The 13,995-nt window shown below is 39.9% G+C and overlaps 1 protein-coding gene across 3 annotated transcripts in view; it reads left to right on the top strand.

Moving 5' to 3' along the window:
• The window catches only part of setd1ba (SET domain containing 1B, histone lysine methyltransferase a), a 149,655-nt gene that overhangs the window by 9,293 nt on the left and 126,367 nt on the right, over nt 1-13,995 (top strand). For all 3 annotated transcript variants that reach the window (XM_072247764.1, XM_072247763.1, XM_072247762.1), the window contains one exon: nt 300-1,511. In XM_072247764.1, coding sequence (XP_072103865.1) covers nt 300-1,511 — 1,212 coding nt within the window. The remainder of the gene's footprint in view (nt 1-299; nt 1,512-13,995) is intronic.

The following is a 13,995-nucleotide window of genomic DNA, read 5'->3' as shown; positions in this document are numbered from 1 at the left end:
CACTTGCCAGAAAGAGGGGATCGGAAGTTGTGTATCTTTAAAGCCAACTGTGGAGTGGCTATAGTTATGGTCCTTGATCTAGTCATCTTTGGAGTAATAAGAATTCAGCTAATTTCACAATAGCTGAATTTCCAATTTAAATCTTTTTCCCCTTTGCTATTTTATTCCACCATAATATGTGTGCAATTGTTAGAATAGCGTTCTCAAATTGTTGAGAGCACTAAGCTGTCAGTGTCAAAACAAGATATTTAAATTTGTTAAGGCTCAAGCAATAATTCTTTTTCTTCTCATTGCTACAGGTCAACGATCTCCAGAAACCTCGAAGCGGTGAAAATTACCTTCCCGTGGGACCGTCTGTAACCCCAAATAGTAGCACCCCTTTCTCCCATGATACTGCTTATTCCAGTTGCCGCCAGGATACTCCAAATTCGTACAGCCAGTATACGCCGCAGTCATCCCAAGGCACACCACATACTCCACGATTGGGAACCCCCTACTCGCAGGATTCCAGCTACTCTAGTCGGCAGAGTACACCAGCTTATTCTTACTCACAGGAGTCTGGGTACAAGTCCAGAAGACCGGAATCTAATTATCAAGATTCCTTCAGGAGATTGGGACACCATTACTCACATAACACAGGAACCTATAGAGGTTCTGAGCTTCCAATTAACACTTACAAGTCAGCTCGCTCCGAGAGTGGATCCTTTTCACATAACCCTGCGGTGAGCCAATCTGGGACAAACTACCAGTCAGCTTTTTCTCCTTACCAAAATGTGCACTCTACTCAACCATTTTACCCCCGTACCTTGGATCAGCAACATGGTCAGTCATCCAGAGATCATGATTACAGAAGACCTGTGCTACCATCTGATGCCTTTGGGCAAAATAATGCCAATTTGGATGTTGGGCCTGCAAAGGAAAAAGTGGAAGATTCAGTTTCTTTGGAGACTAACATCTCAAATGATCAGACACCTGCTTCCTTTACCAAATCTCCTGAAAGGTCTGTGACTCCTGAAGCCCTAATACCTGAAACAGCTAGTAGCTCAACTCAACCAAACAGTTTAGATTCTCGTATTGAAATGCTTTTGAAGGAGCAACGAACGAAGCTTCCCTTCTTTGACCAAGAATCTGATATTGACATCAAAATGGAGCACAGTCCCATATCTTCCTCTTCCTCCCAACTATCGCCATTGCCACTTCCTGGGTCAAACACTCACTTGCTTCATCGAGGTCCTACTCCGTCCTCTCGCCCTTCTAGCACGGGCCTGGAGGATGTAAGTCCAACTCCCCTTCCGGATTCGGATGACGAGGATCCTATTTTTGAAACTGTCCAACAGAACCAAAGCTCAAGGTCTGCGTCAGAGGCCGGTATGACACCTGTTGATCAGTCCAGTCAGATGAGTAGGTTCTCCACATCTTCTGATAGTAGGGCACCTGCGGTTAAAGCAGAGACCTGCGAGGCAAATAACGAAGCTGTAGAACCAACGCCTGCTCCAGATACATTGGAAGAAGTGAGTAAACCAATTTTCTGCCTAAGTTTTGCATTGTACTTTAAACAATATATAGCTTAACACACAGTGTGCTATTCTGTATAAGATTCCTGATCTTTTTGTGAGGTGTTCTTGAACTTGATTCTAATTTGAGAATCAGAATCAAGGTTTAATATCACTGGCATATGAAGTAGTGTTCATGGGTTCAGTGTCCATTCAGAAAATGGACAGCAGAGGGGAAGAAGCTGCTCCTGAATCATTGAGTGTGTGTCTTCACACTTCTGCACCTCCTCTCTGATGGTAGCAACGAGAACAAGGCGTGCCTTGGGTGATGGGGGTCCTTAATGATGGATGTCACCTTTTTGAGGCATCGCTCCTTGAAGATGTCCTGGATACTATGGAGGCTAGTGCTCATGATGTAGCAGACTAAGTTTACAACTCTCTGCAGCTTGTTCTTTATGTTGATTTATGTGCTGAATTGAACCTGTTACCGTAACATTATCATGGATTTGTCTTGTTTTCTAAATATATTTTAGAATTACCTTAACCAAAAAGAAATGGATTTGTTAATCCTTGAAATCCTGGTTGAATGTCATACAGTAGCCATTGGCATTGTTTTTCAATGAGTTTGGTCTGTAGTATAATTTGCCTGGAGTTCCACTAACTTGTTGCCGTTCAGCTTGAAAGTAAGGGACAAAAAGAAATGAACAGTGCCAATGATCAGATCTGTATTTTTGAAAGTTGTTGATGTGAGTACAACTATCATAGTGGCTTAGTACATCTAATTCCATTTTGTAACTAATTGGAATATAGTTCTTTGGAGAGCCTTATACAATTATCGTACCACCTCAGTATAGACGAAGCAATTACGACTATTTTGTCTTGCTGACTTTTTGAAAGAATTAGTCCATTAGTTCCACTCTCTTGCACACTTCTCAGTCACAATGTGCCAAGTTTTCTGTTCCAAAGTTTTCCAAAATTCCTTTTCTGACGATTACTATTACTGTTTTTCATGCCACGTATTCCAAATTATAATTTATTACATAAAATATCCTGTTTCCCCTCTGGTTTCTATGAGTTGCCTCTATTTCCAAATGTAAAATTCCTTCTAGCTTAGGAATGCAAGTCCAAGTTTCAGTTTAATTTCCATCTATTTACCGCTCTGCTATCAATCCTCTCTATGCATTCTTTAGGATAACTACATGTTCCTCTGCATTAAACTCTCCTTTTTAAAAAAATCTCCCAAATTATCCAGATTCCTCGGCAACTGGGCACAATCTTTCGACTCTTTATAATCCATTCCTATTTGTGAATTGACACACTTGAAAAATTGTGTTATTCTGTCTTTCTTCATGTCGTCAATCAAATTAACAAAAGGCCACGGGTAGCAATTTATCCTTGTTCAACTACTCTAAAGGCATCATCTGGTAATAGCTGTCTCTTGTATTGCTTTTGAAATTTTATTGCATCAAAGCCATTGGCTAAAGTTAAAGATTTATAGGTCACTGGGCTATTGTCATCAGATGTATCATGCGCCAGCCCATGACAAAGTTCTTACATTTTGTGACTCTAAGATGCAGCCAATCTTGTATCTCTCCTTTGCTGAGATGTTTGGAAGTCCATCAAGCCTGGAATGGTACTTCCTTGCAAAGTCTTAACATGACACACTTTTGTGGGTAATGTTATCCTTCTCCTTCCTTTCCCTTTTCCGTAATGCAAGGCCATGTCATTTGTGCATGGATCAAGAATCAGCAGATTGAAAAATAAAGTAAAATTCCATGGGAATGAATTTTATTCTCTATCTCAAATTTCTAGGGAGTGATTTATCAATTCTGTAAAGGCAAACAGCCATAACACAATGGTCACTTGTACTCTTGATTTATCAATCATATTATTTGGTGGATACTTCAAAGGCCCCAGAATTTTCTTTCTGTTTTTGATTTCATTATCATGGTTTGAGAAACCAACTTGTCAAAGCAGCACAACTCAATGAAGTGGATGGGTTGTTATTAAATTAAGCCTGCATTTCATTATCTACCTGCTTTGTTTGTGTTTGAATGAGCTGAGTGAGTGGAAATTGGCACTGGTTATCTTCAAAAGGTTTTGTTTAGTGGTTATCTCTGATGACATACTAGGGCTTCTTGACTGCCAGGTAACTTCAGTAGACACAGAGTTGTTTTCCCAGAATACTTCAGCGGAACCCGCACTGTAACTTGCACGTTGTCGCTCTCAAAGTCTTCCCTCATACAAGTCAGGTTTTAAAATATTTATTTCTTCAATTGTGTGAATCAAGAAAAGTACAGATGTTGGAAACTGCAACAAATACATTGAAAATTTGAATCTTAATTTATGTGTTCAATTTAGGGAAGCTGATGTTAAAACTCTTGTAGATTATTTTTATTTGCCTAAAACACCGCATCTAAGTCGTCTTAAGACTCCTGTATTGCTACCCTTTCTGTGACACTTCAGTGATACAATATAGCCAGGGTTTTTTGGACTCTTAAATTCAATGTTTTTAATGAAAAACTGAAAATCTTATCAGATTTTAATATTTCAATCCAGGTTACACATTTAAAAAAATATATATATTTGCTCAGGGATGGATTGCAAATGCAGTTTGTGCACCTGTGTAAACTCACTAGTGTCTTCATCACATGCATGTTAATTTTTAAGGAGCAAGCTAAAATGTTGTCTGTTGTTCAGCACTGTGCATGTGTTCAGTTCTAGAGTTCATGATCTGATCAGTTTTTTGATACTGGAGAGGCACTGGTGAATACAACATGCCTTCCCAGACACAGCATGAGTTTGTTAGCTTGTACCAGTTTATATTTTTCATATCAACTTGATGCAAATCATCTGCTTTTCTTATTAGTTGGATAATTGTCTGAAGGGAGGGTGAGGGCTTTGGACAGTGTGTAGTGTATTATTCAGGCTATGAAATACATCTAAAAATGTGAGGCCTTGTGACCTTGAATGCTGAAGCTAATTGCATAAGGAGTATGGGTGCGAAGGCCAGTTAAGACATTACCTTGAAGTTGCCAGAAATTGTAGAGCTTCTGTTTGAGACAGGATTTGCTTTCTAGGGAGTCTAAGTGAGGAGCAGCTGGTGAAATTTCACTTTGGTGATCGTTTCCTCCTCTGGTGTTGAAGGTGAAAGTAACTGTGAAAGTGGTGGTTTCCACCCCCCCCGCCCACCTTATTTCAATTGGAGATTTTCAAATTGACGTAATAGGGGTAGAGGTCTGAAAGAACTTAATTTTGCTACAAAGTGGGCCCTGTGCCCAGTTTATTTTCTGTTGTCCACCAATGTTGGCATTGGAATGTGTAGTGATACTGTGGGTAGCCCATGGCACATCCTTGTGTTGGTTGTTAACTCAAATGAAGCATTTCACTGTATGTTTCGATAAACATAGAAAACCTACAGCACAATACAGGCCCTTCGGTCCACAACGCTGTGCTGAACATGTACTTACTTTAGAAATTCCTGAGGGTTACCCATAGCCCTCTGTTTTTCTAAGCTCCATGTACCTATCCAAGAGTTTCTTAAGAGACCCCATTGTATCTGCCTCCACCACCATTGCCGGCAGCCCACTCCATGCACTCACCACTCTGTGTATAAAAAAAAAACAAACAAACTTTCCCCTGACATCCCCTCTGTACCTTCTTCCAAGCGCCTTAAAACTGTGCCCTCTCATGATAGCCATTTCAGCCTTGGTGGGGTGGGGGGGAAGCCTCTCACTATCCACACGATCAATGCCTCTCATCGTCTTATACACCTCTATCAGGTCACCTCTCCATCGCTCCAAGGAGAAAAGGCCAAGTTCACTCAACCTATTCTCATAAGGCATGCTCCCCAATCCAGGCAACATCCTAGTAAATCTCCTCTGCACCCTTTCTATAGTTTCGACATCCATCCTGTAGTGAGGTGACCAGAACTGAGCACAGTACTCCAAGTGGGGTCTGACCAGGGTCTTATCCATGTGATAAGTAAATTAATCTGAATCTCAGCTTGGCCTATCAGAACATTTTACAAACTATTTTGGGAGAAGGTTTAAATAAAATGAATGACCAAGTAAACTAGGTCTGTGCATACCTTTAACTTTTTTGTAAAATGTGCACAATTGTCTCCTTCCATTATATTTAACCAGGTAAAAGTATAGTTTGTGTGCTTGAATCCTTGATGGTGCTGATGATTGACCTCAGCTAAGACACTGGATGAATACACCATACAATATTAAAGTCTGTCCCACATTTTTTTAATATATCAACTTTTGGGAGGAGCTCTGTGGAAATTTTGTGGCTGCTTTGTTTGCTGAATAATTATATGAAACAAGAGTATAAAGTTGCTGAGGATGTAGTGCATCATTGGGCTGGGAAATGCACAAAGCACATTAAGTGTGAACAAGTGATTTACATAGGTGTGAAGGAATGAGGCCTCTGATCTGCCCAGAGCCTGAGTTCATTTGCATGAGGGGAATGGCAGACTTTACAGAGCTTGAAGGAAGTGGTACTTTGACCTTGATATTAAAAGGAGAAAAAGAAGACTGTGAGCGGGCCTAAGAACAGGTGCAAATCTCAGCAAGTTGGGACTTGGGAGTACTGTAAATTTTAAGATCCTTTGCAACGCACATAAAATGCTGGTGGAACTCAGCATCTATGGAAATGAGCAAACAGTCGCCGTTGGGGATGAGAACCTTCTTAACAACCGAGAAGGAAGGGAGGAGATACCAGAATAAAAAGATGGGGAGGGGAAGGAGGCTAGCTAGAAGGTAATAGGTGAAGTCAGGTGGGTGGGAAAGGTCAAGGTTAAGAAGGAATCTCATAGGAGAGGAGAGTGAACTGTAGGAGAAAGAGCCTTTAAGTAAATCTTTCCAGATTTCTCCTGATCCCTGCCTAAATTGACTGCCAGGCTGGTGGCAGAGTAGGAATTTAATGGCAGGACAGTCATTTGCTGATGAAACCAGTCTATGGACTGAATGAAATTGACAATTGAGAGTTTCAGTTAATGGAGCAAAAGGGTGCCAGTAAAATGGGCTGGGTGCAATGAAAAATTCCCTTAGGAGCCTGGGGTAAACATTTTGGCTTCCCTGCTCTTCAAGAATTAAAGTATTTAGATTCAACATCACAAGATTCCTTACATTTTTTTAAAAAAAATGCAATTAATGATATATTTGAGTGTTGCTGGAATGTGTGCACTGTGATTGATGGGAAAAGGCAGAATTATTTGTGAGGTCTTCATTGGAAGAAGACTTTTTCTTTAGGACTTGTGGAGATAAAAGTGGAAAGAGAGCAAATATAGGATTAAAGACTTACCAAAGAAATGTCGCTGTTGGAACAGATTGGCTTCCACAGTGGAAGTATTTACTTGGATATTGAATGGAAAGATTCAATTATCACTGATGCACATGATCTGCTCTATCCTATCTCTAATATTTCTAGTTATCATATTGAGGTTGAATATTCATGGCTTAGCTGGCCAAGATTTGTCATGGAAAATGTAATAACAAGCATAATGAACAGAAAATGGTCTTTCGGACACTGGGCTTGCAACCAGTAATATAAACTATGTAGAGAAATTAGGTGTTTTTCTAAGCTGGTTGGGGATTATTGTTGATACTGCATAAGCATATGTCAAGATGTTGAGCCCATATGCACACTTGAACATTAATAGGTAACGTATAAAAGCTCCTTTGCACATCGGATGGTGATAGCAATAATTTCTGAATTGATTTATGTTAATGTGGTCGGGGCATTTTCAAGCAAGATGCATATCTGAATCTTTTTTAAACACACACCAGGTGTACAGTTGACTATGTCATCTGGTGTGCAGTTCCTAGTTTTGCATTTCAATGCCCAATACCTGTCCTTGAAGAAATAACCTATGGTCTGTGATTATACCTTAGAAAAAGAAGCCAAGGAGGGATCTTCGTAACGGGTTGGCAATTGATCCCCAATGCTCTGTGGGTCAATAGTTCTGCGTTTGTCAGCATCAGTTTTGAATGAATGCCATATCACTCACATTGTTGCACAATTGACTGCAGAGATACACGGAGCAATCTCTGCCAGCATGACAAGTCCATAGCTGGCAGTGGCCCAGGGCCAGTAGTATCGGGTTGTTTGATTATGGGGTGGGTCGGAGAGGGGTAGAGTGTATTTTGACCAAGTACCCTGAAGATGCATGTTTTTCCTCACCTCCAGAGCAGCCTTTCCTTTGGTTGATTCACAGTTGCCATGAAGAGAGGTTGTTTAGGCTGTCTCCTTCCCATACCCCATCCCCTCTTGCTGGCATCAGCCAGGCTCAGAAGCCTTTACTCAGAAATCTGGTAAACCATCCCTTTAATTTCTTTTATCTTGCTGATTTCCTAATATTTTTTGTATGCTGCGCAATTGAGTATGTTGTCTCTGTACAGCACCTGTTTGTGCACCAGGGGAATGTGAACTTCACTCCCTAGGCAAAATGTTTGTTCTCAATTATATAGCAAGGCTTGTTAATTTGAAGGTCAATGGGGAAGGTAATAATGTATACTTTTTTTTAGCATGATTCTTTTTTTATATAGTACACCTATGCACTGTTTGCTGTTGAAATATAACGTGAGAAATCTATTGTTTTTTTTTTAATTGGCTATATCTTCCTATGAGTCCCCATTGAATTCATCTGGAGAGGTCCATTGCTTGAGAGCCTTGTACACACAGCAGTCATATGTTTGCAGAATTAATGTTTGATTAATTCTGGTCTTCTGCGAAGTGTCTCCTACCGGTACCCGGACCACATCCAACAAACAACTCTCATCCATGTATCTATCCAAACTTCTTTTAAATGTTACAGTTGAACTGGCATCTTCTGCTTCTGCTGGCAACTTGTTCCACACTTGCACCACCCTCTGAAGAAGTTTCCCTGTTAAATATTTCCCCTTTCTCCCAAAACCTATGACATCTAATTCTGAGGGGAAGAAGCTTGCACTGCAGATTCACCATATCTATACCCCTATAAGATCGCCCTTCATTCTCCTGCACTCCCTCTAACTCAGGGCGTCAAGTCCTCGCAACCACCTTGATTTATGAAGGCCAATCTACCAAAAGCTCTCTTTACAACCCTGTCTACCTGCGATCGACCTTGTCTACCTGCGATGCCTCTTTTCCTGTGTCCTGTTGTCGTACTGCTCACCTCAGAGCTCTGCCGTCCACTGTGTAAGTCTTAGCCTGGTTTGTCCTCGCACCTCAAACTTGTCTGCATTAAGTTCCGTCTGCTATATTTCAGCCCATTTTACTAGCTGGTCAAGATCATACTTTCAAGCTTTGATAACCTTCCTCACTGTCCACTACGCCATCAATCTTGGTGTTGTCTGCAAATTTGCTGATTCAGCTTGTCACATTAATCATGAATATAGATGATAAACAGTAATGGATCCCCATGGTATGCAACTAATCACAAGCCTCCGATCAGAGAGACAACCATCTACTACCACTCTCTGGCTTCTCTTACTAAGCCAATGTTGAATCCAAGTAATACACACGAAATGCTGGAGGAACTCAGCAGGCCAGGCAGCATCTATGGAAAAGAGTAAACAGTTGACGTTTCGGGCTGAGACGCTTCATCAGGATCTCTGCCTGATATTGAATATTGAATCCAATTTGAATGTCGAGTGCCTTAACTTTCAGGACCAGCCTCCGATGTGGATGTACTTTTCACGTTACACTTTATCGTGTTCACCTTGTTCTGAATAACTCTCAATTGTTAAAGTATCTGTACTGTCCATTACTGCAAATATTAAAACTCTGTAAGGCTTTCTGTTTACTGCTTTGACAAGACCAGCACTCTGTAGTGTCACCAATTCTTGCCATTCATTTGTGTCAGAGGTGTACAGAGTTAGCTTTCACTCAAAATTGTTGTGGTTCTGTTTTACAATAGTGCTGGGGATTTCCAGAATTTAACCCAGCTCTGAAGGAGGCTTGGTTGTGTATTTCTAAGTAAGGATTATTATTTGATGTTAATCATGCAAAACTTGCTGTTGTACTTCTTGGGTATAAAAAGCAGATGGGTGTTGTTGAAATAACCTTAGGAAAATGCTGCTCTGCACCATGCAATTTGAAACTGCCACAGTCACCATAATCTGCATTGCTCTGTGAGATGCAGCACAGAAACAGGCCCCTTGGATAGTGTCAAATAGCTGCTACTCTCTATTTGAGAATTTGAGCTCAGAGATTTTGGGTATTAGTAACTGGAAGGTCTAGAGGAGTTGGAGATTAATGACTCATCTCATCTCACTCCACGAAGAACAATTATAAAAAAGATTTAGATCATTTGTTTGGTTGAATTTAGCTGAGGAGTTAACTTTAGCTAAGGCACTGGGAGAATTTCTGGCTCTTCATTGAGTAATTTAGTTTTACGTCTCAATCAATAACTGGCATCTCCAGCATTGTATCAATCACTTGTGACTTGATTGATGCCAGTCTAGATTATGGATCCAATTTACTGAATCAGCTGAGCATGGTATATAGTTAGCATTTACCCTAGGCCTCTGGTTACACCCATGTATCAAGTAATGATTGCTTCCAATGGAAAGGGAAAATATTGTTCCTTAACCTTCACCACCATTTCTATCATCAAGCACTTGGGTCAGCATAATTAACATCTTGCTCTTTCTCATTTTGTGCTTGGTGCATTTACTATTAGCCAAAGATATGATGGTGTTGAATCAGAATCAGATTTAATATCACTGGCTTATGTTGTGAAATTAACTAATATATATATAATAAGTAGTGCAAAAAAGCAGAAATAGAGTAGTGAGGTAGTGTTCATAGGTTCAATGTCCATTTAGAAATCTGATGGCAGAGGGGAAGAAGCTGTTCCTGAATTGCTGAGTGTGTGCCTTCAGGCTTCTGTACCTCTTTCCTGATGGGTAACAGTGAGAAGAGGGTATGTCCTGGGTGAAGGGGATCCTTGATGATGTCTTGGATACTACGGAGGCGAGTACCCATGATGGAGCTGACCAATTTTCTGCAACTGATTTCGATCTTGTGTAGTTGCCTCCCCCTCCCCCCATCCCATACCAGACAGTGATGCAGCCAGCCAGAGTGAACCTCCACTGTACATCTGTTGAAGTTTTTGAGTATTTTTGTTGACAAACCAAATCCCCTCAAGCTCCTAACGAAATAGAGCTGCTGTCTTGCCTTCTTTACAGCTGCATCATATGTTATGTTCAGGTTAGGTTCTCAAAGATAATGACACCCAGGAACTTGAAATTGCTCACTCTCTCCACTTCTAATTGTGGGGGACTTGATGTGAGTGGTGTTGAAATTCAACGGAATAGCTGAGCCTTCTTCAAAGTGGTGATTGGATATTCGTGGGCATATACTCACTGTAAACTGAAAAGTTGTGATTCGAAGTTCATCAGAAATACCTTGCAGAATTACAGAATGGTAACAATGCAGGAGGAGGCCAGTCTATATTCAAGAACAATCGACCTACTCCCCACTGTCCTGCTCTCCGCATAATGATCTGGGCTGGTACTGGCTGGTAGTGTAGTGGCATCAGCACTGGTCTTTGAGGTGAGTGGTCCCGGTTCGAACCCACTGCCTCCTTGCACGCTTTCCATCAGTTCTTGGTTGAACGTCAAGCTCGCAGCTCGGCCTGGTAAAAGCAGGCAAAAAGCTAAAGAAGCAGCATGATTGCTGCCCGATGCGCTACAAGGCGCGGAGAGGAATGACAACAATCTGGGATGGCAGTGATGTAATCAGATGTTGGTTGATTAATCACAGCAGTTTGCTGCTGATTGTGAGAAGGTTGATGAGGCAGTAATTAACTGAATTTGATTTTTCTTGCTGCTTATGAAGAAAGATGCTTGGACACTTAAGTGTTAGAGTTGGTCTGGGACAGTTGAACTGGAGAAGTCCAATGGTTGAGAGCCCTGTTTTGTGTGCACTGCAATCTTATATTCACAGAATTAATTTTAGATTCAGTTTCAAAACAATGACTAAATTGAAATTTATGTTAAATTAATTTACCCTCGTTTGTCCCAAGATGGATGGGTAGGAGTAATATTGGTAAACATCTCCAGGCTAGACTGCTAGCCAAGAGCGTAAGTATGTTTTAAAGACCAAAAAGGTAGTAAGAGTGGGAAGAGCAGGTTTAAAGACACTTTAGCACTTTTTTTCACAATGTTTGTAGAAAAGCTGCTGTGATATTTCATGAATTGGCATTTATTTACAATTGATTATCTCTAAGTAATAGATTTTCTCTTTGGGAACAGGGAGTTAACATTTCTTCTGTAGTAGTGGGATGTGTCCCTTGACACTGGTGACAAATAGGCGTGAATTTCAAATATACATTGTTAGATATAAAAAATAGTAAGTCTCACATCTTCCAAGAAACAACCCATTTGACCCAACATGTCCACACTGGCTATCAGGCACTCAGTTATATTAATCCTGTTGGTCCTTTCAAATTTGTCAATTGCCAATGAATTCTATTTTTGCGAGATTTCTGTTGTAAATCCTTGAAAGATCAGCACATAAACTAATGAAGTACACATTGAAATAACCTTGAAATAAGTGAATTGCTGGCAGCATGTGTAGACTGTATAATCAGCCCATTTGCCTTAGTGAAAGCTTATTTTGTCTACTTCTGCACTGCAGGTTTTGTGTGTCTACCCTTTCCTCCCTTTTTATTCGCTCAAATCTTTGCTCTTGGTTTGATGTATTTTCTAATGGTAACTTTAGCTCACCTAAAATGGCACAATTTCCACTCCTGTCACCATTGTTTTCCAGATCTTTATATGAACTCCACAAAATTGTTTTTTGTTAATTTTCTTATAAGGTAGCAAGTATTTTAATGTAAGGTTGACTTTTTTCAAGATTCATCATTGATGTTTGTTTAACTACTACACTTGTATTTTCCCTCTCTCTTGAATCTTTCCCTTGCCTCTTGTGCTTTTAATATCTTAGGTTGTCTGCTTTGCCCATGGATTTGCTTGCTGGCTTTTATTCTGACTCCCTATTTCCATTCTTGGTTTTCTCTTACCATATACAATTCTCCCTGAATTGTGGAACATATTTGAAAGTCTTTCTTCATGTGTGGAATTCTATGTAAATGCAAAATTGTTTTCCTTATGAGTAAACTTTTCAGTGTTTTGGGTGTATGTTCAGAGAGCATCCTAGTATAGAATTTGTTTTGCAAATCTTGGTGCCAGAAGGCTTTGGGATGAATATTAAAATACTCTTGTATATAAGGCTCTGAATAATCAAGCTGCTCTGTATATTTTAGAGTGTTTATCCCTTTACATCCCTAATTGTGATCTTAGATCCACAAGTAGTGGTTTGCTTAGCGCTTTTGGAGACAAGTGTATAAGGACTGGTGATGCGGCCTTTTGCTTTTATGCACCAACAATCTGGAATACTCTACTGACTGAGATATGCCAGGCTAATAATGTGGAACACCTACTTTTTAAATTTGGCCTACTTATACAATTACTTAATGCCTGTTGATGTGATTATGTTTATATAATTTGGTATATTCTACGCGCTGGTGTGCTGCAGCAATGGTATCAACACAGGTGATGCCAACAGGCTCAATTACACTGGAGGCTGTAGTGGAACAAAGGACCCTACGGAAAATCCTAGCAATTCTGAACAATGTTTCTCACCCTCTGTGTGCCACCTTGGCCAAACAGAGGAGCACTTTTAGTTACAGACGTAGACAACTGCGCTGATCCAAAGGGTGCAATATGACGTCAATTTTATCCTCGGCAATTAGGCTGTATAATGAGTTGACTTGTAGCCGGGGAGGTGATGACCCCTCCTGTTGGACTGAGGTTTTCTCTATTCTTTCTATTTCTCTTCTAATATTTGTATACCTGTGCACTTATGATACTACTGTGACACTGTAATTTCCTTTGGAATCAATAAAGTATCTATATTCGATTACATATTCTATATAATGTTTGCATTATGAATTTTAATTCCGTCTAATTTTTATGACTATATTACTTCATCTTTACAACCTATGCAAAGCATGTTGAGCCTTTATCTTAATGTATGAAAGGAGCTGTATGAATAAAATTATTATTATTATTAGAATTTAACCATCACATTTGCTCACTTTCTTGCAGCTATTTCTGGAATCTGTTGTTGTTACCTTTATTCAAATTAAGTTGGTAGTGTTCTAACTGTAAAAGTGAAAATGCGGTTTCAAGAAGATTTTTTTGTACACTTGCCTCCTTACTTCTCAAAGTTTTCAAAACTCCAAAGTGTGCATGCTGTCCTGCTATGCAGCCCAGAATGATTTGTAAAAAAAAAATCTGTGAAAACATTTATCTCTTCATTCATTAAATCCAAACATACAACTCAGTTGGCCAAGGTCAAACTTTATTTCATGTTAATTAAAAGATGCTCTCTAACCTGACTATTCTGTTGAGGACTGAATTTCTTTCTTTCCATCATGATGGAAGTACTTTAGTTGTAGATAGTCTGTCTACTCTATGTGCACGTTTGGAATCCTAAAGTTTGA

Source organism: Mobula birostris, chromosome 31, assembly GCF_030028105.1.
Source record: "Mobula birostris isolate sMobBir1 chromosome 31, sMobBir1.hap1, whole genome shotgun sequence".
Taxonomy (NCBI): domain Eukaryota; kingdom Metazoa; phylum Chordata; class Chondrichthyes; order Myliobatiformes; family Myliobatidae; genus Mobula; species Mobula birostris.
The sequence above is the reverse complement of the archived record's forward strand: the minus strand, read 5'-3'. Positions and strand labels throughout refer to the sequence as shown.